This window comes from Equus caballus, chromosome 15 (genome assembly GCF_041296265.1).
Source record: "Equus caballus isolate H_3958 breed thoroughbred chromosome 15, TB-T2T, whole genome shotgun sequence".
In the NCBI taxonomy this organism is placed as follows: domain Eukaryota; kingdom Metazoa; phylum Chordata; class Mammalia; order Perissodactyla; family Equidae; genus Equus; species Equus caballus.
The window spans coordinates 68,420,488-68,445,269 of record NC_091698.1 but is presented as its reverse complement, the minus strand read 5'-3'; the positions used below and the strand labels follow the sequence as shown (position 1 = coordinate 68,445,269).

At 45.5% G+C, this 24,782-nt stretch overlaps 1 protein-coding gene and 1 long non-coding RNA gene across 5 annotated transcripts in view; one reads left to right on the top strand and one right to left on the bottom strand.

The window, feature by feature from the left end:
• Positions 1-24,782, top strand: part of PRKCE (protein kinase C epsilon) — a 496,664-nt gene that overhangs the window by 439,626 nt on the left and 32,256 nt on the right. For all 4 annotated transcript variants that reach the window (XR_011426089.1, XR_011426090.1, XM_001499053.5 and 1 more), the window contains exon 12: positions 19,800-19,938. Coding sequence is in view for 2 of the 4 variants with exons in the window: in XM_001499053.5 (XP_001499103.1) it covers positions 19,800-19,938 (139 nt within the window). In the remaining 2 variants the exon portion in view is untranslated. The remainder of the gene's footprint in view (positions 1-19,799; positions 19,939-24,782) is intronic.
• On the bottom strand, positions 77-17,982 carry LOC138917696 (uncharacterized). Its single transcript, XR_011426091.1, has 2 exons — positions 17,831-17,982; positions 77-1,713 (listed from the first exon to the last, which is right to left on the bottom strand). It is a non-coding gene; the product is annotated as an uncharacterized lncRNA (long non-coding RNA).

Genomic DNA, 24,782 nt, shown 5'->3' with positions numbered 1-24,782 from the left:
GAGTTGGCCAGTGGAGAGGCAGGAAGAGTGTTACAGGCAGAGAGAACAGTTTCTGCAAAAGCCTGAAAGTGAACACTTAATATTCGTACCTTTTATTTGATGTTTTTTGATACTTAAATATATATTTCCCATTTTAATACCAGATTAAAAGCTTTTTTCTGATGGAAACTCTTTCTTGGCATTCCTGGGTCTCCTGCACAGAAACTGGTGTATGGTAAGAGTTGACAAATGTGAATTCCCTTCCCTCTCCCTTTGAGCGTTCACACCGGAGGATGAACCACGCTGCCTCCGCTGTCCCAGGAGCTGTTGGATAAGAGCAGGAAGAAGGTAGACACCAGCAGGCACTGGACCAGGGACAAGGCGCCACTGGGGAAAGACAGGGGTGAGATGATAACAGGCTCCGGGGAGTGTAGACACGCCTCCCTAATGTACAGTTTTCTTAAGGGCCGGCATTAATGGGCTTATCCTAGATGAGCTCCTTTGAAATATGGGTGGTGGTCTTGAGTTTTATAAATTCGAGTCAGTTTGCGCTATTTTCAGCCTGCAGACTCTAGGAGTTGAGGGCCACAGAGCCCACAGATTTGGACCTTCCTGGGTAGCTCTGCTCCTTCAGTTTCAATTCTTTATTTAGCTTCCAGGTTTGTTCAGTTCAAAATCGTTGATCCTTGCCCTTAAACAATTCATCATTGCTATTTTCTTCACACATTCCTAAAACCTTGGATTCTTAGAATCCTTTTAATACAGTGTCCCTCATAATGATTCCTTCAGGTTTTAATATTATGCTTAATGTTTTCTCTTATTTTGAAGTTGGAGTAGAAACATCTATGTAGACATTTTTTCTTCTTTTAAAGAGAGCGAGCCCTAAACCAGCATCTGATGCCAGCCTCTCAGCGTCTGGGTGTTCGTGGGTCACGTCAACCTACATCAAGTAGCTAACACTTGCCCCAGCCTTCTCTTGGAGCACAGAGACCTAATGCATTTGGTATTGCTGGTTCTGCTGCCCTTGACTGCTTTTCACAGTATTGGTCTCTCCTGTCAACCAGTGCTGTGCACACAGTAGGTGATCAAGAGGTACTTGTGAATGTATGATGGCCAGCAGGGCCTCTCCACTCTCAAAATACACTGGCCTGGCTCTCGATATATTTCTAAGTTTGTAAGCCTTTGACAATGAGTGGCTATCATCCTCGGCAGCCTGCTACCCTTGATGAGTGAGGGGTTTTTAGATTGGCCTGGGGCTAGGGGTTCAGTCAGAGGTCTTAGTAGTAAGCATAGCTCTGGCCAATTTGCACAGAAAAGGACTTTGCTGGATATACTTGGGGAAGGTAAGAGATGCAACAAGGAAGCTGGAAAATCAGTGGGAAAATGGGCAGGGACCAAGAAAGCTGGAACAGCCAAGCCTCTTAGACTGAGCGTGGGGCAACACAGCCTGGACAGCGCACAGTCCCTTCCCCTTCGTGCCCCTGCCTCAAAAGTAACAGGACTATCGAAATGGCCAAGCCTTGGCGCTCCAGGTCCCCAACTCACACACTGAGGTACCCCCCCCATCCATGGCAAAGTCAGCTACACTGAGCAATAAAGATAAAATCTAAGCAACAAGGGCACAGCCAGCATTCTGCAATCCCTGTTTATGTTTCTTCATTCTGGCTTCCCCTTCTCGTTGTTATTGTTTGCCATTCTGTTGCTCCCGACGGCGTCACTTGTAGTGTGGTCAGTCTGAAAAAAACAGCAGACGTTCAAATCTATGTATGTGACAGGCAGTCATTTTTGGTAGGTAAAGGAAGAGTAAGAAACTAGTGGTTTGAATGATCAAGTTTGGAAATTGCTCATGAAGGGGAATTGGAACTAATATTTGTCAAGCTTCCACTCTGTGCCAGGAACTGTAATAAATGCTTTCCATATTATCTCATTTAAGCATCACAGTAAGTCTTTGAAATGAGTGTTGTTATCCCCATTTACTGGTGAGGAACCTGAGGCTCGGTGAGATTAGGTCGTTGTTTTCACATGTCGTTACAGAGGGGGAGTAATCTTTAAACTCATGTCTGGGAGATGTCATAGTCTCCTGCTCGGTCTCAGGTGTCTCTGCCTGACTGATCCTTAAGTGACATCGTGGAGAGTCCCTGTTTTGGCAGTGTCCCCTAATCCCATGTCCTTAACCTTTAACCTGTTTTCCGAGGGCCCCAAATCTGGATCTCTGGTTGGCCGTTAAAAATAAGATTGATAAGCCAATGAAATGTCATCATTGAGGAGTCAGGGCTGGATGACCACACAGCTAAAGACCTTCTGGGCTGGACATTTGGGTGATCCTGAAGTGAGACCACCAGAGAATGACCAGCGAGTCAGTATTTACTGACCTCCCCAGCACCTGGCACTGGAGCAGACACTGTGGGCCTGGGCAGAATACGCATGGTGTAGCAGTTGTGGGTCCTTCTTTGAGGAGCTTACAGCTTCTCAGGAACCCCTTCAATGCCCATTGTCTACCACCCAGTTTAGACACACGTGGAGGGTATGGTTAAGAGCCCACTGTTCAGGGTGCACATCTTGGTTCCCCACCCCCATGCTAGCTGTGAGCTTCTGGGCAAGGTATTCACGTTCTCAAAGTCTCAGTTTTGTTATCTATAAAATGAGACTGATGGTAGTACCTGTTTCAGAGAATTTGGGGGAAAATTAAAGGAGATGATCCACGTGACATACACTAGTAAATGCTCAACAAATGGTATCATTGAGCATGGTGGCTTTATGGTTTTCTCCTTGTTTCACCTGTGGATGGCAGGAGCCAAGTCTTAGAATTCTGTCTTTTGCAAGTCAACTCACAAAGGCACTTAGAAGGTGCTCAAAATATACTTGTCACTTAGTGGAAAAGAAACCAGGACATGGACCAGAGTTAATCTCAGCCTAAATGTCATAGCACTTTCATTCCTTAACATCTTATTTATTGTTATGTTAACAATTTCCTCTTTCCACACTAGAAGGTAAGCTCCATGAGGGCAGGGAAGCTGTTTCCTCCGTGCCAGGAACAGTTTGTGTCACACAGCAGTTGCTCAGTAATTATTTAGATCCATGAATGAATGTTTTTTTCTATGAAAGGGAAATGAGCTGACTAGAAACCTGTGGGCAGCCTCTGCCCTGGAAACTACCGAGCCCTGGGGCTGACCATCCCACTGTCCCTCGGGGAGTCCAGCCAGCCTCAGGTTGTGCTGGAGGCCACCCACAGGAAGCTGCCTGTGCCTGTCCCTTACCCCAGCTTCAGCCAGATCACCTGCAGAGCCCAGGGCAGAGCTTTCCAGATTGGCAGCTGCTAAGTTTGATGTTGAAAGACTTACTGGGAATTGCTGCCATTTGGATTTATGATTTTAATTGTTTTAGTTTATACTTGTGCCCTGCAGTGATTTTCCATCGAATCAGAACATTTATGTTTAAAAAAAGAGCAGGTATGATTGTGGGTATATATATCTTACCAGCTAATCTCTGGCAATAAAACGTGTTTGACAGTCATCAACAGATTAGGAAATTAGTATTTGTTTAATTAACCTCCATTTGCGGCTGTTAGCACATGAAAATAGTGATTTTTTTTTAGCCTGATAAGATGATAGATTTTGCATTTGTATACCCTTAAGGCTTCAAGAGTAATTGCTGTTGTTATTATTTCCATCTCTATTAGCACAATTTGAAGAGATATATGCATCCCTATGTTCATTGCAATCCTATGTTCATTTGCAATAGCCAAGATATGGAAGCAACCTAAGCATATATCGGTAGACAAATGGTTACAGAAGATGTAAAAGAGAGAGATATATATATATGATATATATATATGTGGTATATATATATATATATAATATATATATATACAGTGAAATATTACTCAGCCATAAAAAGGTGAAATCTTGCCATTTGCAACAAGATGAATGGACCTAGAGAGTGCTATGCTGAGTGAAATAAGTCAGAGAAAAACAAATATCATATGAGTTCACTAACATGTGGAATCTAAAATACAGAGTAAACAAACACAACAAAACAGAGGAAGACTCACAGATATAGGAAACAAAGTGGTGGTTACCAGAGAGGAGGAGGGGTTGGGGGATGGGGATAGGTAAAAGGGATTGACGTACAAATTTCCAGCTATAAAATAAAGAAGTCATGGAGATGTAATGTACAGCATGGGAAATATGGTCAAGGTTATTGTAATAACTTTGTATGGTGACAGATGGTAATTAGACTTATCGTGGTGATCATTTCATAATGTATCTAAATATCGAATCACTGTGATGTACGCCTGAAACTAATAGGATGTTGTATGCCAATTATTCTTCAATTAAAAAAGCAATAATAGATTGCAAAATTAGAGAGAGATCAACCATAACAAATATAATTTAAGAAGTCACTTAGAATTGATTTTGTGGGGGGGCTTGCCCCATGGCCAAGTAGTTAAGTTCATGTGTTCTGCTTCAGCAACCCAAGGTTCGCCAGTTTGGATCCTGAGCGTGAACCTAGCAGTGCTCAACAAGCCATCCTGTAGCAGCATCCCATGCAGAGGAACTAGAATGACCTACAACTAGGATATACAACTATGTACTGCAGCTTTGGGGAGGAAAAAAAAAAGAAGAAGATTGGCAACAAATGTTAGCTCAGGGCCAATCTTCCAAAGGAAAAAAAACTCAGGAAAAAAAAAAGAATTGATTTTATGTAAAACATGCACTATATGTACATGTATTATACTATATTATATATTATATAAAATATGAATTCATATGCAAATCATTATACTACATATTTGTTACATATATTAATCATACTAGATGCTTTATTACATACATAGTTTATTGTGTGTATATATAGGCAATACATCTCTCTATATATATCATATATATTATCATAGCATATATATCATATATATACCATATATATCATATATATTAATCATACTGTATATTTATTACATATATGTACTTTAGTATATATACTTTGTTATATCTACCTTACTATACACATACTATCTAGTATCTAGTATGATTCGTATATGAGAGAGAGAAGTTGAGAGTTATATGTTGCCTGGCCTCATTCTCACACTACATGTTAACTACTTTATTACATATATACTTCATGTATATGTACAGGCAACACATAACTCCCAACATCTCTCTATATATATATCTGTATCTCTCTATGTATTAATTTGGTATATCTCTGTGTCTCTCTATGTATTAATTTGATGTATCTCTGTAGTATATTAATCATACTATATGCTTTACCACATATATATAATAAAGTACATGGATAATAATATATAATGAAGTATACATGTAATAAGGTATATAGTATAATTAACATAGAGATGTAGATGTATAGAGAGATGCTGAGGGTTATGTGTTGTCTGGGCACATCCTCACAGCACGTTAACCACCCTTTTAGTTTTCACTAAACTTTCAGTTTTGGCATAGCTCTTGCTAAAATAAATTCACAAAGCGTGATTTCTTTATTTCAGAATACAATATCTGGAGGACTTGTTTGTCTAGATCTGAACCACCAACAGATTGCACATTCCTGTCATTAATTTGGTCAAACCACTTGCTTTCTGGCTAAGAACTATCCCCCTCACAGAGCTTGTCACTGTCTCCACTTCGTTGGGCTCATTTGCTGGCCAGCTGACTTACCCTGCACACTGCCTTCGTTAAAAACCAGATGAAAATATGTACTCCATACAGGTGGAAATTGCTACCTGTCATGGACACTCAGGGTAGCTCAAGAATAGTAAAGCTATAAATGCTAAATCTGAGGGTTCACCCTGCTCTGTGTGTGTGCCCCTGTGCCCACGGTATACTTCCATGACCCTGATTGTAATTGAAAGAGACTTTGTTTAAAAGCTGGGTATCACTTTTTCCCCGAGGCAGAGATAGGTCAACCTTTTTTGAGTACCTACATTGAGTTCCTACATTGAACATAACTTACTACTGTTTCATCCACATCAATAGCCAAATAACCTACTTTCGTGTGAGGATAAATGCAGCCAGTGATTGCCAGCAAAGTTGAGAAATGAATAGCATTCTGAATTTTAGCTAAATGACAAGAAAATCCAAATCTTGCTCCAAGAATGGTCCTAGCATTTAACAAAAAGGAAGTGGCTGACTCAGGCTGGACCCAGAGGCAGGGGTCAGGCATTGGCCGCTAGAAAGGCCCTGGAGCGGATCTAGGCCCCCTCCTGCCAGGATTTGAGAAGTCGTATTGAAGCTGTGCCCTGCGCCTTGTCTCCTCCACTAACTCTCCAGATTCTTCTGATCAATCTATGCAGGCTCACTGGGGGCAGTTACGCAACAAGCCACAAGTGCCCACCTTAGCTCAATGACAGTGCACAAACTTGCAAGTATTTCAGAAGGGCTTATAACTTGGGAGAGGATGATTTTTAATGAGAAGGAAGTAAGGACATATCCAGAGTGCCGGCACCCCTTAGATGGAGCCGTGGGTAGGGAGTGCCAGGGAGGGCAGCCAGAAGGCAATGGGCCTGGTGGAGTGGAGAGAGAGGGGCCCAGGAAACTGAACTGTTGTTGGGTCGGGGCCCCAGTGTCCCCACTGACCCTCTGTCAGGGACAGCCAAAGTGGGCAGAGGAGGAGAAGCTGCTGGCACTTCTTGGTTGGAGACTGGAAGGCTCATGGAGAACATGGAGCTCCGTTGGGCTTCCTCTGGATGCGGTTCCTGCCATGTGGAGACACTACTGTCTTGTGCAAGGGCACGGCTCCCAGGGTCACTTGCAGAGTTGTGGCTTTTTTTTCTTTTTTTCCCCAAGTGGAATTCTGGAAATCCCTTCCCTCTTTCCCATTGGTGGCTTTGAAGCTCACAGTTCTTTTCATTACTAAAGCTTCAATGGGCTGACCCTGGCACAGGATATCTCTGTTGATCTGAAAAGTCTTTTCTTGAAAAATGCACATTTTTGTTGTTATTTCTAAATTGAAATCTCAAAGCACAAAGGAAAAATATAAATAAGGACCACTGACTCTATCTCCCTGGGCCTCAGTTGGATAAAAAGATCTCCGACCCCTCAGCAAATGTCAGTGACTATGCCCTTTGGTTTCCCTCTTCCTTGGTCTTCCTGGACACCCAGTCTCCTGAGCTTCCTCTCTGATTTTTCTGTTGCTAGTCCTGGCCATTAAATGTTGGGCTTGCTCGCAGATCAGTTCTAGCCCTCTTCTCTTCTCATACTACATGCTCTTCTTAGAAAATCTCACTCATACCCGTTTCTCCAGCCCAAACTTTCATCTATCAGCACCTGGTCAGCATGTCTAGTTAGATGTCTCCAAGGCACCTTGGACTCTGCATGTGCGACCCAATACTGGTGTACCCTGCCATCACGCCAAAACCTGGACCTCCCTGGTACATAGCAGGTACCCAGTAAATAGTCATCAAGTGCAGCAATGGAGGCTGTCTCTGGCTCTAATTGTCTTTGTTTTGTAAACTCTACCAGATTGTGTCCGCCCTGATGAGGAAGAGGGATCTTCTTAACCTACCTCGTCCTCATGTGCATTCTCCTCATCCATTGGCCGTAGGCCTAAGCCCGTAAACACATACGTGGGCATGGCCACGACCCTATACCATTCCCTAGTGTCGGATGCATACACACGCGTGCATGCACACTCACTTTCTGATCAGCTGGAAAGCACCACATGGTCTTAAAGCAAATACCTTCCAGGCCAAATTAAACAAATATAAATGTAAGACTTTTTTTTTTTTTTTAAGAATAATAAAATCTGTTTTCTGTCTCTTCAGAGGTCAGTCCATTTTCAGCTCCCTGGCCTTGCCTGAGGCCTCTGATATCCTCCAGAGTCACTCGGGTGACCCCCACTTTGCAGGAAGACGTGCTCTCCCTACATCCCCCTCAACTCGTGCGGAGTTACATTTGTGTCTCCTCAGCTCTTTATCTGGGCTGAGGTGACCTGCGAGGGGCTGACCACTCTCCTAGCACGTGGCTCCTTGCGTGGCTGGACGTGGAAGATGTACACTTACTAGTCTTGGCAGCTTCTTGTCCTGACGAAGGAGCTTGCAGGGTGGTTTTCTGGCTTTCCTGTCTGAGAATTCTGGGCCCTGCATAGGGTTCTACAGTCCTCTTCCGCCAGCCTCCAGGCACTGCCCCAGAAAGGTTACTCTTGGTCCTTTGGCTGGAGTGGCCCTTTCTGTGATGACAGAATGCTGGCTGGATTTTGAGCTGCAAATCGCTGGGCCCAAAAAAGGCGAGATGAGCAGCCCTTGCCTTTTAAGGGCAGTGGAGGTGTCCTGTTTGTCCCTCTGGTGTAGAACTTACCATCCCAGGTGTTCTGGCCTCGTGTCCACCTCTCCCTCCTGACCCCTCCCCTCCTCTCTTCTCAGTATCCTCAAGGCCTAGCACAAAACCAGACTCTGAGTAGCAGCTCAGTAAATATTGTGGAACCATCACATAGTAGAGCCAGGTAGGCGATGGATGGATTCGTAGTTGTAATCATGCCATTAACTAGACCATCATTAGAATGGACTTAATGCAGACTCTGCCCATTATTTCCTCCAGACGCTCAGCAAACATTGAGTGCCAGGCACTTTGCAGGGCTCTGGGGACCAAGCTGTGAACACAAAGACGCAGTCCCTGTTCTCATGGAGATCATGTTAGGGAAACCATCTACTCGAGGAAATAAACAAGCAAAGTAATTACAAATTGTGATCATTACTGCGAAGGAAATGACCAAGGTGACTGAGATTAAAGTAACGGTCTGAGGCAGGTGGGTGGGCTGCTTTAGATAAGGTGGCCAGGAGAGGCCTCTTTGAGAAAAGCGGATCAAGGCAGAGACCTGAACAAGGAGTCTGTTCTCCAGGGAGAGGGAACAGTGATGTGGAAGAGCTCTCAAGGCAGGTAAGTGCTTGGTGAGCTTGAGGAGCTGTCGGAGACCCTGTGGCTGGACGGAGGGGGCAGGTGGCACGAAATGAAGGGGACGGGAGGGCCAGCCCTGGACCCAGAGTAAGGTGCTCGGGTTCCACTCTGACTGCCGTGGAAGCTGCTGGGGGTTAGCAGAGGGGTTCTTCCCGAGCATACTGGTAGAATGGATTGGAAGGTGCAAGAGAACATCTTCAGCTGCCTCCGATGGATTTGGCCTTAGTTTTAATAGTTTTTAATAATAACGTGTTTTAATAGTTCCATGTTACCTGAAAATGTTTGTTCAGATCAGCTGGCTACCTGCGGCCGTGATCCACAAATTCACCTCTTTACTCACTCATTCCTTCATCCATGGAACCAACAGGTATTGAGAAGCTAGGATGCATCAGGCACTGGGGGGATTCCCAGGCCCTGCCCTCCCAGAGTGGTCTATTGTGGAAGATAGATACTCATAGTGGGATCTGCACCAGGACACTGAAGCAGGAGACAGCCTCACACATCAGAACCACCCAAAGGCTCACAGGTCCCAAGTTTGGATTGTGAAAGGGTGTGGTAAGGGAATGACCACAAAGGACCTCTCACACCAGGCTAGGAAGCATGTTCATGGGGCACCAGTGAAGATTGCAAGCAGGAGGAGAACATCATCCGATTTACATTTTGTATAAAAATATCTGCTGGCAAAGGTTTGCTCCAAAGTGGGAAGGGAAACATTTGGCATGCAACAGCCAAGATTGCACGTTCAGGCTTCAAGGCCTCCAGCTGCCTTCACTTCCCAGGATCTGAGACAAGAAGGGTCCTGGGAGATTAACTCATCCAGCCTTCTTATCTCATATTTAAAGGCAGTAAAGCTCAGAGAAACGACTTGCTGGAGGTCACCTCTGTCCTTGGCCCCAGTCTGTACATTGAACCCCAGACAGCCATTTTGAAGTACAAGTTGACTGATGGCCTGGAGAGGAATGGGGGGACTAGGTGTAAGCATCACGCTGGTCAGGGCAGCCCATCCCACTTGCTGAGGACACAAGTCAAGGCCTATTTCTCACCAGCGGAGGTCAGGATATTATCCGTGAGTATTAAGGATAAGAATTTGCTTTCATTACTGTGGATTAAAAAAAAGTAATTGAACAATCATGCAATCAGATAAGTTATTCTGCAGTGATTCCAAGTCTCAATGCCAGGTACAGCCCTGGGCTATTTATTTTGGCCATGAACGGGGATGCTGTTTCACACCTCAGGTTTCCAGCTGTCAGTGTAGTAGCTGAAAGTCTGCTTTTTTCAGACAAGGGGTCATCTGTTTGGTCAAACAGCATTATCCAGCTAATCAGTTACATCTTGTAACCACGTTGTCATGCGTCAAAAACAACCACCACCCCAACAGCAACAACTGTGTTCTCAATCCCACAAAAGGGAAGGAGTGTGGATGCAATATTTTGTTTTCTCCTCAAGCAACATAGCAAAGTGGTTAAGAACATGGGGATTGATGTCAGGCAGAACTGACACTCACTCGCCACCTGTGTGTCGTGTGTCAATAACCTGCAGACCCTTCTTCCTCGTCTTTAAAATGGGGATAATAGTAGTTTTTTCAGGTTCATAGGCTATTTGTGAGATTAAATGAGATGATAATGAGTATAAAATGTCTAACAGTGAGCCTAGCATACAAAACCATTTGAAAAAAAATGGTAATTATCATTTTGTTTGTAAATGATTGAACTTTTCCTGTAGAAAGACTTGGAGAAGGATTTCCCTGCCGTTGACCCAGAGTGAAATATTACCATTGACTCTCCAGTGTCAGCGCTGCAGTGGAGAATTTTTAAATCATTCTCCTTGGCTCTGAAGCCAATCGTGCTTTTCTTTTTGATGAAGAGGCGCAAAGGGTGCTTTCCTGGGCTTCTCGCTCACCGTCCTGTGTGGCCTGGGGCGGGACTTGAGTGACTTGGCGTTCCTGGGAGTGTTAGGAGATGCTGCTGCAGAGAAAGCCGGGAGGAGGGATGCCAACCGGTCACCAACATCTGCCACAAGGTTGAGGGGCGTCTGAGTAGATTGAGGGGAAAATTGTCTTCCTCTTGAAGATGTTAAGTTGATGAAGATGTCTGGCAACATCTGCCGGGAGAGCCTGTGTCCCCATCTGAGTAACCACAGCCGTTTGCAAGGCTCCACTCTTTGTCCAAAAGCAAGGAGTCTTTCTCCATATCCTCCCTCAGGGGCCTGCTCTCTGGTGATCCTAATACTTGGCATCCTCGGAGTAAATCTTTCTAATCTCTTATCTTCAAGTAAGTGGAAGAATTTGCTGTCATTTCTGTGGCATAGAGGCCTGAGCTTTGTGGAATTCGCATGCTGATGGAGTGAGCAGGCCAGGGAAAGGAGGGTGTTAAAAACATGGAGCTTGGGCAAGGAATACAGGGGCATATGGGTCTCTTCCTTCAGGGCGAGTTTTCAAGTCAAGCAAAAAAAAAATTCCAGTTTTTCTTGTGTTTGAAGGGTCTCATGTGTGCCAACCTTTTGCTCGGTGCTATGTGATTTACAGAAAGACAGTTTTCTGGGACTTCCTTATTCTTGGGGAATCTATTGTCAAATTGGGAAAATACAATTTTACAGATGGGAAAGGATGTGTTTTCAGATGAGACAGCAGAGGTGCTGTGTGAGGAAAACGGGAGTCCACTCAACGTCTGAAGTTCAGGCCCAGCTCACCCCCTCAGCCTTTGTGTGCCGCAGGCTCTTTGTCTATAAATTGGAGATGATGATACCCAGTGCCCAGGGCTGTGCTGGGGAGTAGAGGAGATAAGATGTGTGATAGCGCACAGCGAGGGCACAGGTTAAAGCTGCTGACCACAGCAGCTCCCGTGGGTCTGCACAAGGTCGGCTCCCAGCATGCCGATCCCAGGTCCTGAGAAGTTTACTAAGGGTCTGGAAGCTGTCACATCAGTCCTGATTAGTAACACCTGTGCAGCCTCCCCCCACCCAACGCCCCCCCACCACCCACCCCTACTCCCTACCTCCCCACCCTGCTTTCTCCCCTGGGGTACTTGGTGCACCGTGTCATTCCTCAGGCCCAGGGGAAAGGAATCCTCTGATTTTCTCGCTGGGCTAGACTGAAAGTTTCAGTTTGTGTGTGCATGTGTGTGTGTATGTCTCTCTCTCATTTAAGTACCATTCGTCACTTTCCTACGTTACAGTTACATATGCTTCTTATTTTTCATCCCACACTGTCTATCTCTGGCTTATACACAAGAGGAGATAATAAACACTTTTCAAAAATAATAGAGTTGTTAGGGACCTAGTGACTTGTCCTCGGAGAGCATGTGTATTTTAAGAAATGACTGTTCGAGATCCCTGGAGAGGGCTGCATTTTGGGGGTAACCACCATGTATCAGGCGCTGTACTAGAGCTTCCATGTCGGTTACATCGTTCACATGTGGCGATATTAGCCCCATTTTACGGATAAAGACACTGAGTCCCCAAGATACTTTGGGCCAGCCCAACATCGTCCAGCTAGTAAGTAGCAGAGTTAGGGTTCAGATTCAGAACTACCCCCTTCCTATCTGAACATCTGGAAGAGAGAAGCTGGGGGACCCACCAGCATCTCAGATCATAACACATAGACACCAACAACTTTGATACATAAGCCATTAGGCACTTAGGTAGCCATCCCTGGGGGCAGAGGGAGGAGCAATTCTTAGAAGCCAAAATATGTATTTCAAATTGTTGTGGGCACATTTCTGGACATAGCAACAGTTGGTTTCTTCTCATGTTAAAAGTATACTTTTGTTAAAAGTGAAAGTATAGTTTGACCTACCCCTGATGACCCCATCTCCAACACATGGCCCTGATCTTAAGACCTTCTTTACACACCACATCGCCCTCAGCACTAGGCCATTTCTTCCCACCTCACAGCAAACTCTTTTTAGGGGTCTTGGCTCTTACTCACAGATCCCTTTTCCTTTTCCCACCCCAATAAAGTAGCACAGTTGTTCTTAGAAGATGAGCTTTTTTTGTTCTTCCTGGAACTGTTAGTTTTTATTTTCTCCCCCCGAGATAGGTTTCATAGAATTTTTAAAAAAAGGTACATTTTTTGGGGGAATTTCCTTTCTTGACGTCTTTTAAGTTTCTGGAAGAGATCTGTGCTCCAACCCCAAGGGAGCCTGGTTATGCCACCCAGCCTCTAAATCAGCCCTTCCCTGTCAGCGATGGTGACCTCTTAGCCTCTGTATTCCCCTTCTCACCACGAAGGCTTCCTTTCCCAGCACAAGGGAATTTGGGTGCAATCAGCAGAGAGAGACTACCAGTTCATGGATCTTACATTTGATCTGAAAGGTGGTCATGGGCATTTATGTGGAGTCAGCCCACGACAGCCTCTTACCAGCCGCAAGACCTTGGGCAAGTGACTTAACCTTTTCTGAGCCTCGGTTTCCTCACACGTTTAAAAAGATGGGTTGATGACGCCAAATGTCAGCAGGGTTGGTGTGTTCAGGATTCCTATCTCCAAGATAAAATGTCAGGGGACTCTTCAAGCAGATGCCCCCTTTCCAGATAGCCAGAGCATTGTTCCCAAATCCCTATTTGACTTAATGATCTGGGCCAGACCATGCTGGAGCCTTGATCACCATTTAAGACTTAGATTAGAGCAGTAGTTGATTAGACCAGAGGCCCTGCAGGGGATGTTTGGCAGTGTCTAGAACCATTTTTGGTTGTCAGAAATTGGGAGGGAGGGTATGGGGTTGGGGGGGGGGGCGTTGCTATAGCATCTAGTGCAGAGACCAGGGATGCTACTGAACAACCTGCAATGCACAGGACAGCCCCTCCGCAACAAAGAGTGGTCCAGCCCCCAATGTCAACCCAGCTGCCATGTGCCGAGGTTGAGAAATCCTGGACCAGAGGGACACTGCATGGCCTGCCCCGACCCTCTTTCCCACAGCCCACAGCCCACAGCACATTTGACCTTCTGGCAGCTTGGGGAGGAAGGGAGGTTCCATGGAAGTTCTCAGAAGTCCTCAGTCTAGTGGAGAACACACTAAGCTAGCCGTCAACTCGGGTGCCAAGCAACAAGGCTATGATAAAGGCATTCTGCCTGAGGAGGAAGTGCTGGGAGGGGCCCCATAAAATCAGGGACTACTGGAGATGTTCACTGTCACCATTGTCATCGAGCATGTTCTCGAGATTCTAGCCAACACAATCAGACAGAAATGTTAGAAATATAAACACTGAAAGAGAGGAGGTAAAAATGATCACTAATTATAGACAGTTCGGAAAATAGGAGAATCAACTGGAAAAAGAGCATTCAGTATCATGGCAGGGCACAGCACAAGGAGCGGCAGAAATCAATAGCATATACATGTGCAACCAGATAGACAACATAATGGAAGAAAAGACCCCATTTATAATAGGAATTTAAAATATAAGATAATAACTTGGATTATTTAGAAGTGAATTCAATTGTGGTTAACATATTGCAATTAACAGACAACAGTGCTTTAAATAAGATACAAGTTTCTTTCTTTTTCATATGAATGGTGGAGGTGGGCAGTCAAGTGACCATTTCTGGGGCTTGGTCCTTGTCTTTATGGTCAAAGGTGGCTGCTAGGACTCCAGGCATTACATCCTCATTCAGGCAAGAGGATAAAGGAAGAAAAGAAAAAGAAGAGGCAGAGACTCTGCCTTTTAAGGAGACTTCCATACATCTGATTGGCTAGAGCTTAGTCACATAACCAGACCCAGATCTAAGACAGGCTTTGAATTCTAGTTTTCAGCTGCATTGCTATGTGTGTGGCTTAAAAAGAAAAAATCAATGTTCTCTTACTAAGGAAGAAAGTGAGAATGGATTTTGGGGCAACTAGCAGGCTGCCATAAAGGGTAATAAGAAATGTACAAGATCTATAGGGGAGAACTTTAAAATGCTCCTAAAGGACACAGACAAGACTTGAACAAATGGAAAAACAAACAATATTATTGGATAGGACAACTGAACATCATAAAAATATCAATTGTCCCTGAGTTAATTTATAACTTTAAACATATTCCCAATAAAAACATCACCAGGATTTTTTTTTTTTTTTTTACCAGACAGATGATTCTAAAGTTCATATGGAAAAATAAACAAGCCAGAGTAGCCAGGAAATTTAAAAAAGAATAAGGGGACAAGCTTTACTGGATGTTAAAACATATTATAAACCTACAATAATGTAAAAAGTGTGGTATAGATCAGTGTTACACAATGAAGAGTATAGAAATAAATCCAAATACATAGGGGGATCTAGTACCAGTATTTGACAAAAATGGTATTTCAGTCAATGAGGAAAAATAAACTATTCAATATATGGAATTGGGGCAACTTACTTGATGTCTGGAAACAAACAGAATTGGATCATACTTCACCCCTTTTATCAGGATGAATTCCAAATACATCAGACATACATTAGTAAGATGAAAGCATAGAAGTAACAGGAGAAAACTTTGAAATGGGTAAAGCCTTTCAAATTAAGACATAAAATCCAAAAACCATAAAATAAAACATCAGTTCAGTTACATCAAAATACGTAATATCGGCATGGCAAAACCACTGTGAGCAATGACAAAAGTCAAACAAGAAACCAGAACAAGTTTTTGCAATTCTTATCCCACACAAAGTTTGTTTCCTAATGTAAAAAGGGCCCCAACAATTGATAGAAAACAAACACCACAAAAGAAAAATGGCAACAGTTCGCAGAAAAAATAATACCAATCACTTCTAAATATATGAAAAAATGCTCAAACTTACAGAGAATATGCTGAGATACTGGTTTTACCTATCAGACTACCAGAAACTTGGTGACATACCATGTTGGCCAGCAGGCACCATCATACACCGCTGACAGAAGGGTAAATTGTTCAACCTCTAAGGAAGGCAATTTGGCAACATCCCTCAAAATCCACATTCTTGTACTATCTGATTCAGAAATTTCTTTTCTAGAAAATATGTACAGTTGCCTTCATATATATGCAAGGTGTCATATGTACCAGCTTATTCACAGCAGCAGTGTTTGTAATAGCATGATATTGGAAGCATCCCAATGTCCCCCAGTAAATGTGGTGGAATATTATGCAGCCATAAAAAAGACTTAGGAGGCTCTTTATATACCAATATATATTAAGCGGAAAAGGTAAGTTGCAAAAGAGTGTGTATAGTAAGCTCCTATTTAGTTAAAAGGAGGGAAATAAATATATAGTCACATTTTCTTATTTATGTATAAAGTGTGACCAAGAGGATACATAAAGAACAAATACAAAGCAATTGCCTGCAGGGGAAAAAGGATTGTATGGGGAACAGATGCAGGAGGGAGAATATTTACTGTGTGCCCTGGGTTTTATGAATACATGAAGGCATTATCTACTGAAAAAAATCGAATGAAACTATTAATAATACATCAATTCAATAAGTCAAAGCTCGTCACATTGACTCATATATAGGGAAAAGGATTTTGCTGTATTTTTTTTCCACTATTAAAAAATGACCCTACTCCTTAAAAAATGTCCCCAGTCCTCAAAAGTGCCCCAGCCTTGTATTTGAGGACTGAGTAGACAGGAATGGATATCTAGGCGAAGTCCCTCTCCACAAGGCTCTCAGTCAACAGGTTTGATGAGTGCCGGGTAGTGACACGAGCACCGGGGGAACTTTCTCTCAAGAAGGAAACAAGCCCGCTCCCCCTGCCCTGCGAGCTGGGCCTCGGAGCAGGCAAGGCTGAGAAACAGTTGTTCCCCACCTGCTTCCCGGGGAGGCTTCGGGGCCCCTAATGAAGAGGCAGCACTAAAAGCCAGCGAGAGGGAGAATCCTGGGGCAGGAACAGGATGCAGAAAGTCCGGGGTCCCGGGGCTGCAGTGCTGGTAGGAGGAGGGAGGGAAAGCCCTGAGGGGACCCCAGCCCTCAGCCAGCGGTGCGGCCAGCAGAATTTCAGGGATACCACCTTCTTTCGGCAGTCTTCCTTCATCCTTTGGAGGGAAGGACCTTCTCTCTCTCCTCTCTTTTTCTCTGAGCAAGCGTGGCCCTGGGCTTCCCCGAGCTCTCCCATCCACCGAAATCCCACTCGGGAACTCGCTGAGCGCCCAGGACCAGACAAGTTTGCTTGAGCAGTGTCAGTAATTTTATTTTTTTAATGAGACTGAAGACCCCCAGAGGAATAAAGTTCTAGCAAAGGCCTTTCTGGCTCCCAGAGGTCTCTCAAGCTGCACTGATCTTTCCTGTCACCAAGGAAAGGAACATGAGTCACTGCCTCTTCCGTGGGACTTGGTTGTGTGTGGGGAGTTAGACTTTTGGAGAAATACAGACCTTGGGGGTGGAGTCTGAGGAAGTGACTAGTGGCGGGGTTTCGGAAAACAGGGGCAGGACAGTGGGAAGGAATGTTCTGGCCTGGGTCCTCCCTTTGCCACAGCTGAGCGGCAACTGCCTGCACCACCTGGGCCACCCTGGGCCTTCAGTGTGGGGCGGCTCTTCCCCCAGGGAGAAGTGGGGCAGGAAGCAAAGGGATGGTGTGCATCTGGGCCAGGGCCAGGGCAGGCCAAGAAGAGCGGGGAACGGGGAGGAAGAAGAGCTCCACCTTCTCCTGCCCTGAGTAGGAACCCTGAGCAGAAGGGAAGGCTGAGCCTGCTGTGCCGGAAATGCTGAGTTGCAATTTTCAGAGCAAGGGCAAGGTTCAGGCTGGCTTGGAATCTTCTGAATCTATTCCATCCACACAAATTAGAACGAGTCCTTCCTATGACATAACAAAGGATTTAAAAAAGAATGCTTTGAGGGGTGGCATGTGGGGTTCTTTATCAAGTTGGGGTGGTGGCTGGCTGAGAAGAAGTCCCCAAGGGCAAAGGCAGGAAGGTGGAGAGTGTAGTAGCAGAGAGGCAGGACTGCCAGCTTTCGGAGCTGGGGACCTGAGTTCAGGTCCCGTTCCATCCACCGCCCTCCTCACCTTACAGAAATCACCTACCTTCTTCCGGCTTCCATGACTTATTTCTGCCACAGGAATAGCAAGAGTGTGCTCTTTCTCTCAGTGTTGTTCAGAACATGAATGTGGTTTGTAGACCACAGAGGTGCTTTCCACACCATATTGTTGTTGTTGTCACTATCACCATGAGTGTTGCCATGGTGATCATTGTGCATGGGTGTGGGGGGAGGTGGGGGTGTCTTGGGCAGGCAACACTACATTAGAGAGCATGAAGGGGCCATAATTCAGCGGGTGGTAGGTCCACCTCTCAACGACTCCAACGTGGCAGGTGGGCAGACAGGACCCTCAGTTCCCTCTAACTCGGTTTCCTCATGAAGGAAGTGGGTGTATCAGGATTAAGGCCCTGCTACTTTCACACTATCTCATTAACCCTTCAGACAAGGAAGAATGTGTCCTCCTAATTTGATGGATGAGGTAACCGACAAGCAAGGTGACTCTCCCAGAGCCATGCCACAATGGGGATTAAAACCCAGGCCTCCTGCGCCCAGTCGGCATTCCTCTCACTGCTCTCATCTCATGCATTCATCTCAGCCAGAGCTGAGCCTTGACCACACACAGCGGCTGGGGTGGGGGGCTGGGGAGACCTGCCCCAGTGGCTCGGCTGGTTGGGCTTACTGTTCTTTCCGTGGTTCATGTGCATTTGCTTAGAGCAGCACATTTTATGTGCTTTCTCTTTTCTCAAGAAGTCCCAGCTGTAAGCAGAAATGGGGCCATGGGTGCAAGGCAAGCAGGCCCCAAGTGCTTCCTGCCCCACCTTTGCACTTAGGCCTGGATTCCTGATGGTGGCTGGAGTTCAAGTCCGGACACCAGCAGGCTTGTGAGAAAGGGCCCTCTTGCTCTGTATGCAGGGGAAGGCAGCTTCTTTGCAAGACCCCCCACCCTAGAGTAGCTGCTGAGGGAAGCCCAGAGTGGGCACCTCCATCTGACAGTCTGGGTCTTTCTATGGGACAGGCCTGGGGTTTGCAAACTTGATTGATAGGAGAATTCTTACCCAGAACCCAGATTTTATGTAAGATCTTATATAGAACTTCAGGGAACTGCATTGGTTGAGGCAGGCTTGGCCCCCTGGCCCTCACTCCCTGCACAGAACCATGTAGGCTCTGTGGGTCCTGGCTATGCAAACAGTGTGTCTTTCTTCCTGCCCCTGACCCTTCCCCTACTCAGCCAGCTTCCCCCTAGAAGACTGATCTTGCAGCTTCCAGGCAGGGCTCCCATTGCCCTCAGCATGAATTTCAAACCCCTTTCGTGGCATTCTAGGCTCTTTGTGGTTAGTTTCAACACACCTGTCTTGCCACAATTCACTGCAACCCAATTCTCTGGTCTCTTCACTACCTTTTGCATCTACTGTGTTGGCCTTCCCCTCCCTCCCACCTTTTCTCTTCATGGTCTATCCAAACCTCACCATTTATCCAAGCTTCTCTTGAAAGCCACTGTTTCCAGGAAGTCCTCCCTACCTGCACCAGCTGTCAGTGGTCTCCCCATTGAAACATAGCAGCTCACAGTCAGTGCCCTGTAAAATAGCATCTGATTCTTATGTGGTTTTATGTGATTCATTGAAGTCTTGTCTCTCCAACTGATCCCCACGGTTAACTCATGCAGAGAGATAAGTTGCTTCTTTCTTTCATATCAAGGTCTAACTAATATGAATTTCAGCACATAGGAGGGCTTCAATAAATAGCTACTGACTTTAATCTATTAAACCACAGCAGTTTTGAGATATTCCTGGGGTTAGCAAAGCTCCTCTGTTATGTTGGGGAGTGTGGAGCCCCTTTGGGGGTTGGCCAACATGGGCAGGAGCCCTGCCCTGAGGTTGGTTGGTGGCAGATCCAGCTTCCTCACAGGCTTTCCTTTCTGTAGCAGATTTCCCTGAGATGTGCACGTCTCTCCAACTCAAGAAGACCATATTGGGATGAATGAAGCATTAACCATGTGGTTCTGGCCTATCTTACAGAGATTTGAAACTGGACAACATCCTTCTAGATGCAGAAGGTCACTGCAAGCTGGCCGACTTTGGGATGTGCAAGGAAGGGATTCTGAACGGTGTGACGACCACCACATTCTGCGGGACCCCTGACTATATTGCCCCCGAGGTAAGACCATGTGCAAAGGGTCGCCTCCTCCAGCAGCCGTGCCTGATGCAGGGGTCCATTCCCATGCCCTGGGGTCATCTAGTGCTCCTTAGGGAAGGCTCTGGAAAACATGATGAATTCTAGGAAGGAGCAAGAAAGGGAAGGTGAAAGGCTTGCTGATTTCTCCTGAAGGGAGCGGTGGTGACGGGGGAGATAATGGCTGAACTGAGAGTAACCGGCCATTCCCCAAGTCTAGGCAGGTCCTCACTGAACATTACTCTCTCATCCCAGTCCAGAACAACCCATGAAACTAGGAGCAAGAGAAATTTGTTGATTTGTATCATTGTTTTCACTTTTTGATAGCCAGAATAAAGGAACTCCATTGACGAAGGCAGCAATTAGCTTTATCAGCTATAATTTGCCTCCAGCAAAACCAGGAATTATGTGCCATTTCTAGGGTGGCAGCAACTCTACATGGCAAGCACACAGGAAGAGGAGAGAGACTGTGCCTCATTATCAGTGGAGATCAGAGATGTTCATCGTTGAGCTTCACCAGTGGTTGCCATTCGTGAAAGTTATTTGGATGTTTTGTTCATCATAAAGTGCTTGTTTGCCCTGAGTTTCTCCAGGTCAATCTTGCCCGAACTGAGAGAGATGTAGTGTGATATGATTCAGATTGAAGACGCAGCTTATCATGGATACTTAATACAAATGGTCTTGAGAGCTCTGACACATGCGAAATGGCAAGGAAGTACCAGTCCTCACTGAGCATTGCACGTGGTGGGTGGGTGTTAGCACATTCAGATTTCATTTCCTTTCAGGGGGCACAGTTTGAGCACCTCCTAGACGTAAAACAACGGAGGGATAAAAAATTGACGAAGACACTGGGCGCTCTTCTAAAAGGACTTTTGGTCTAGATAAGTAAACAACTAATTAAGCAGAATAAATAGGTAGGCAGCACAAGATGGCATCCTCAGGGGTCAGGGAAGGCTTTCTGGAGCACCTGGTGGATGCACTGAGTTGCAAAGAATCAGCAGGATCTCCTTTGGTGGTAGGGGTGGGGAGGATTCCCGAAAACAACGGGGAGGATTTCAGTGGGGTGGGGCAGGGGAGGAGGTTTAATGTCCCTGGAGTCTGAATCCTTTAGGGCAGGGGCTGTGTTTCTAATCTGGGTACTCCCAGGATCCAGCACACAAATCCAGCTCTTAGTAATGGTTTGTTGAATGAATAAATGAATGAGAACTTGTGACACTCCAACATGAGCAAAGATGAAGGAACGAGAACATTCTTGGTCTTTTTCAGGAAGGGAAAATAGTCTTGACAGAACATAGGATTTCTTAGTGCTCATAGTAATGAACAAGATAAGGAAAAAGGACCAAGAAAAGTGGCCTTTATCCTGTAGGATCTATGGACCCAGTGAGAGTTTTCCAGTGGAGGAGCGTCATAATCAGACCTGTCCCAGGAAGGAGACAGGCAACAGCAGTGTAGATCCAAAGGCAGACAGTGAGGCAGGGACAGCTGGGAGATTTTCCACAGACCAGACAGCACATGGGGAGGCCTGAGGAAGGTTAAAGAAGTGAGGAGGTAAGTAATAGGAAATTCTCTTTAGAACTTTTATCTTCTAAGAGATCTGAAGAGAGAGATTTCGGTCTGTCTCTAAGAGTGTGTTCCCTTAGCAGGAACACTAGAAATTTAACTTTCAAGGAGATCAGTGAAAAGGAGGGCTGTCAGCTGGAACCTGCTTACTCACCACCTTCCTCATTCATCCTTTATCATCAGAATGCTTGGTTCCAGTCCCTCTGTGAGTTGATGCCAGAGTCAAAGCGTTGACAGCCCAGTGTAGTGGTTAAGAACGCAGCCCAAGGCAAACATTCACTTTATGATGAACAAAACACCCACACATCTTTCATGAAATGCAATCCATTGGCGAGACTCACAATGAACAACTCTGATCTCTGTTTACAATGAGGCAGAGACACTGTTCCTTCCCTTCTATCCTTATGCCCGCTATGCAGAATCGCCAGTACACTAGAAATGGCAAACAATCCCTGGTCTTACTGTAGACAAATTACAACTGATAAAGGTACTGCTAGCTTTATCAAGGGCTACTGGGAAGATTAAATGAAATTATGCCTCTAAAGCATTTAGCACAGTGCCTGGTCTACAGTAAGCACTGGGTAATCCATCTTTGTCATCATTGTTGCTGGGGTGTGCAATGGGGTGGAAAAAGCACAGTCCTGAGAGTCAAGATTCCAGGTAAGGCTTGACCACTAGTGCCCCCATGTGATCTGGATCAAGTTGTAAAATGTTTTTGACCCTCAGGTTTCTCATCTTTCAAATGGGAATAACAATTCTGCCCTTCCAACTTTATCAAGCTGTATTGAGAATCTAATGAGATTAGAGCATGGGAATGATTCAGAATGTATAAGCCTCTGTTCAGGTAGGAGGAGTCATGAGGCACCTGGCTAACCCCAAAACCAGAGACACCTTCTGAGGCACTAGCTTTGCCCAGGGCTTCTCTTCCCACCATGTGCCCTTGACTAACCCCCATGGCACCCCCTCTCCTTTCTCTACAACCAGTACCTGCTCCCCAGGAAATGGCAACCAGCCTAGGGGAATGCCTGGTGTCACCTAGCTCAATGCCTGCCCTTCTCTTCTACCCCAGCTCTGACCCACACAGGGCTTGGCTGCCACACCAGGTGCCCTCCCATGGCATGTGAAACCTTGCCCTGCTCATCAGCTCCATTGCTGACAAGCCGATTAGGAAGCAGATAATTAGGGCCAAGCCTAAAAGGAATTTTACAAAAGCTGCCACCCAAAAGGGGACGGCTCTGGAGGGGGCTGGGGAAGGTGGGCAGGGCTGTCCTGTGGTTTCCCCCCATGCTATCCTGTCTAAATACACAGGCCACCTGGAGGCTACCTCCCCACCACACCACAAAGACACAGAACCCAGCTGTGCCACTTCCCAAGGCTGGAGGGCGGCTACCATAGCACCAGAGCCCCGGGAGCCCAGGAGAGAAGGGAGCATGCCCAGTAAGACCACATTGTGGGCACTCCTAGCAGCCAGTCTCTTGAGTGTTGGAACTGGGCTGCTCCCAGTGAGGGGCTCAGAAGAAAGCTAGAGCCCCTATCCCCTGGTGACTTTTAGATGTCCTGGGGAGACAGGTGACCATGAAAAAAATAACTAAAATCACAGTTGTATTTGGAAAGTGCCTGCATATCTTAGGGACAGGCAAAGGTCTTAGGATGTCAGAGGATAGGAGAAAGACTGGAAAGATCTGGAAAAGCTTTCTGGAGGAGACAGGTGATAACCATAACCTTGAAGGACAGAAACTGGTGGTCCCATGCTGAGCCAAGTTGAGGTGCTGGATCTTTCAAGGTTGAGGGAGGCACTAGCTTTGGCTTTGGAACAGAGCAGCATTACTGGCTCCCCAGGGCAGTGGCGCCTATAGCTCTGACCTTCCTGGTACCATGTGCTGACCACTGGGCTGAGAGACCAAAGGTAGTCACCAAACAGATTACCAGCCCCTAGTAATTTAGAGTTGGCTGGGTTTGTTCAAAAGATTCCTAAAACATGCATGTTCTTCCTGTTTTCAAAATGCTTCTACCCAAGTCTTTTTATTTAATCCCAAGCAATCTGTAATCTCTAGAAGCATGTTTTGAGTAGACCACAGGAAGCCCAGGTATTCCGGTTCAGCCTTCTCTTCTCCCGCCATCTTGAAACCTGAGAACTGAGCTGGAGCCTTATCTGGGATATGATACCTGGGAAGTTACCTGCCTGAGGCGTCTTGCAAGCTGGAATGATTAGACGTGGCCTTTGCCACTTTGAGGGGAGTCTTCGAAGTACACCTGATTTTAGGACATGTACTCCAGCCACATTTCTCTTCTACACCCTTCACTTTTTGGAATTTTTTATAGTATTATAGAGCTCATCCACCCTCCTGTTTCTGGGCAGCACCATGCCTAATCCTGTTCTGACTAATAAGAGGAAAAAATAATTGTAGGATAGGCATGTCACTTCATGATCCCTTCCCTAGCAGTGGGGACGGCTGAGCATTTATTTCTATGCTGAGCCAAATGTACACAACATTGACCTACTACACGCTCTATACATGTAGACACCAAACCTAGCAAAAGAAAACTCGGATTGAATACTGATGCGGGGTCGGTGAGCCGAGGAGTCGAAAGAAAGATTTCTTAGACTCTCAAGATCTGGCAGTAGTGCTCTTTTATTTAGAAAATAGTGTGGAATAGCATGGGGACAGGACCCATGGGCAGTCAGAGCTTCTGCTGCCCCCAGTTGAGGGTTAGGGCTAATTTTATAAGGCATAGGTATATGATTCATCTCTTTACAAGACAAAGGAAAGAACATGAAAAAAAGTTAAAATGGTATCAGTGCAGGTGGGGTCTGGTCATTGGGTGATCCCATGACTTTTAGACAAGAATCAAATCGGATTAAGTAAAGGTTAGAAAGGTTAGACGCCACCACCCTAAACCAGTTACATGAGATTGCCAGACAGCAACCAACTTAAGTTCTTGCCTCTGGCATTGACCAAGAGCCTCTAGAGATAAGACCATCCCCCCCCTTCCTGGCACAGAGAGGGAGGCATCTTCACAGATAGAGGTTTCCCTTAGAAATGTAAATGTTTCCCAACAAAGGGGCAAACAAATTCCATTCCTTGGAGCCTGAATCTCATCTGTAGTTTTAAAACTAACCAGCCTAAAAATCCTCATCATAAGCCATTTTAAAATTAAGCAGCCTAAAAATCCCCATCAAATACCACCTTCCAATTATATAGAGCTTTGTATTTTGCAATATGCTCTCAAAATCTTCCACCTTAATTAACCTTGTGAGGTTAAACTGA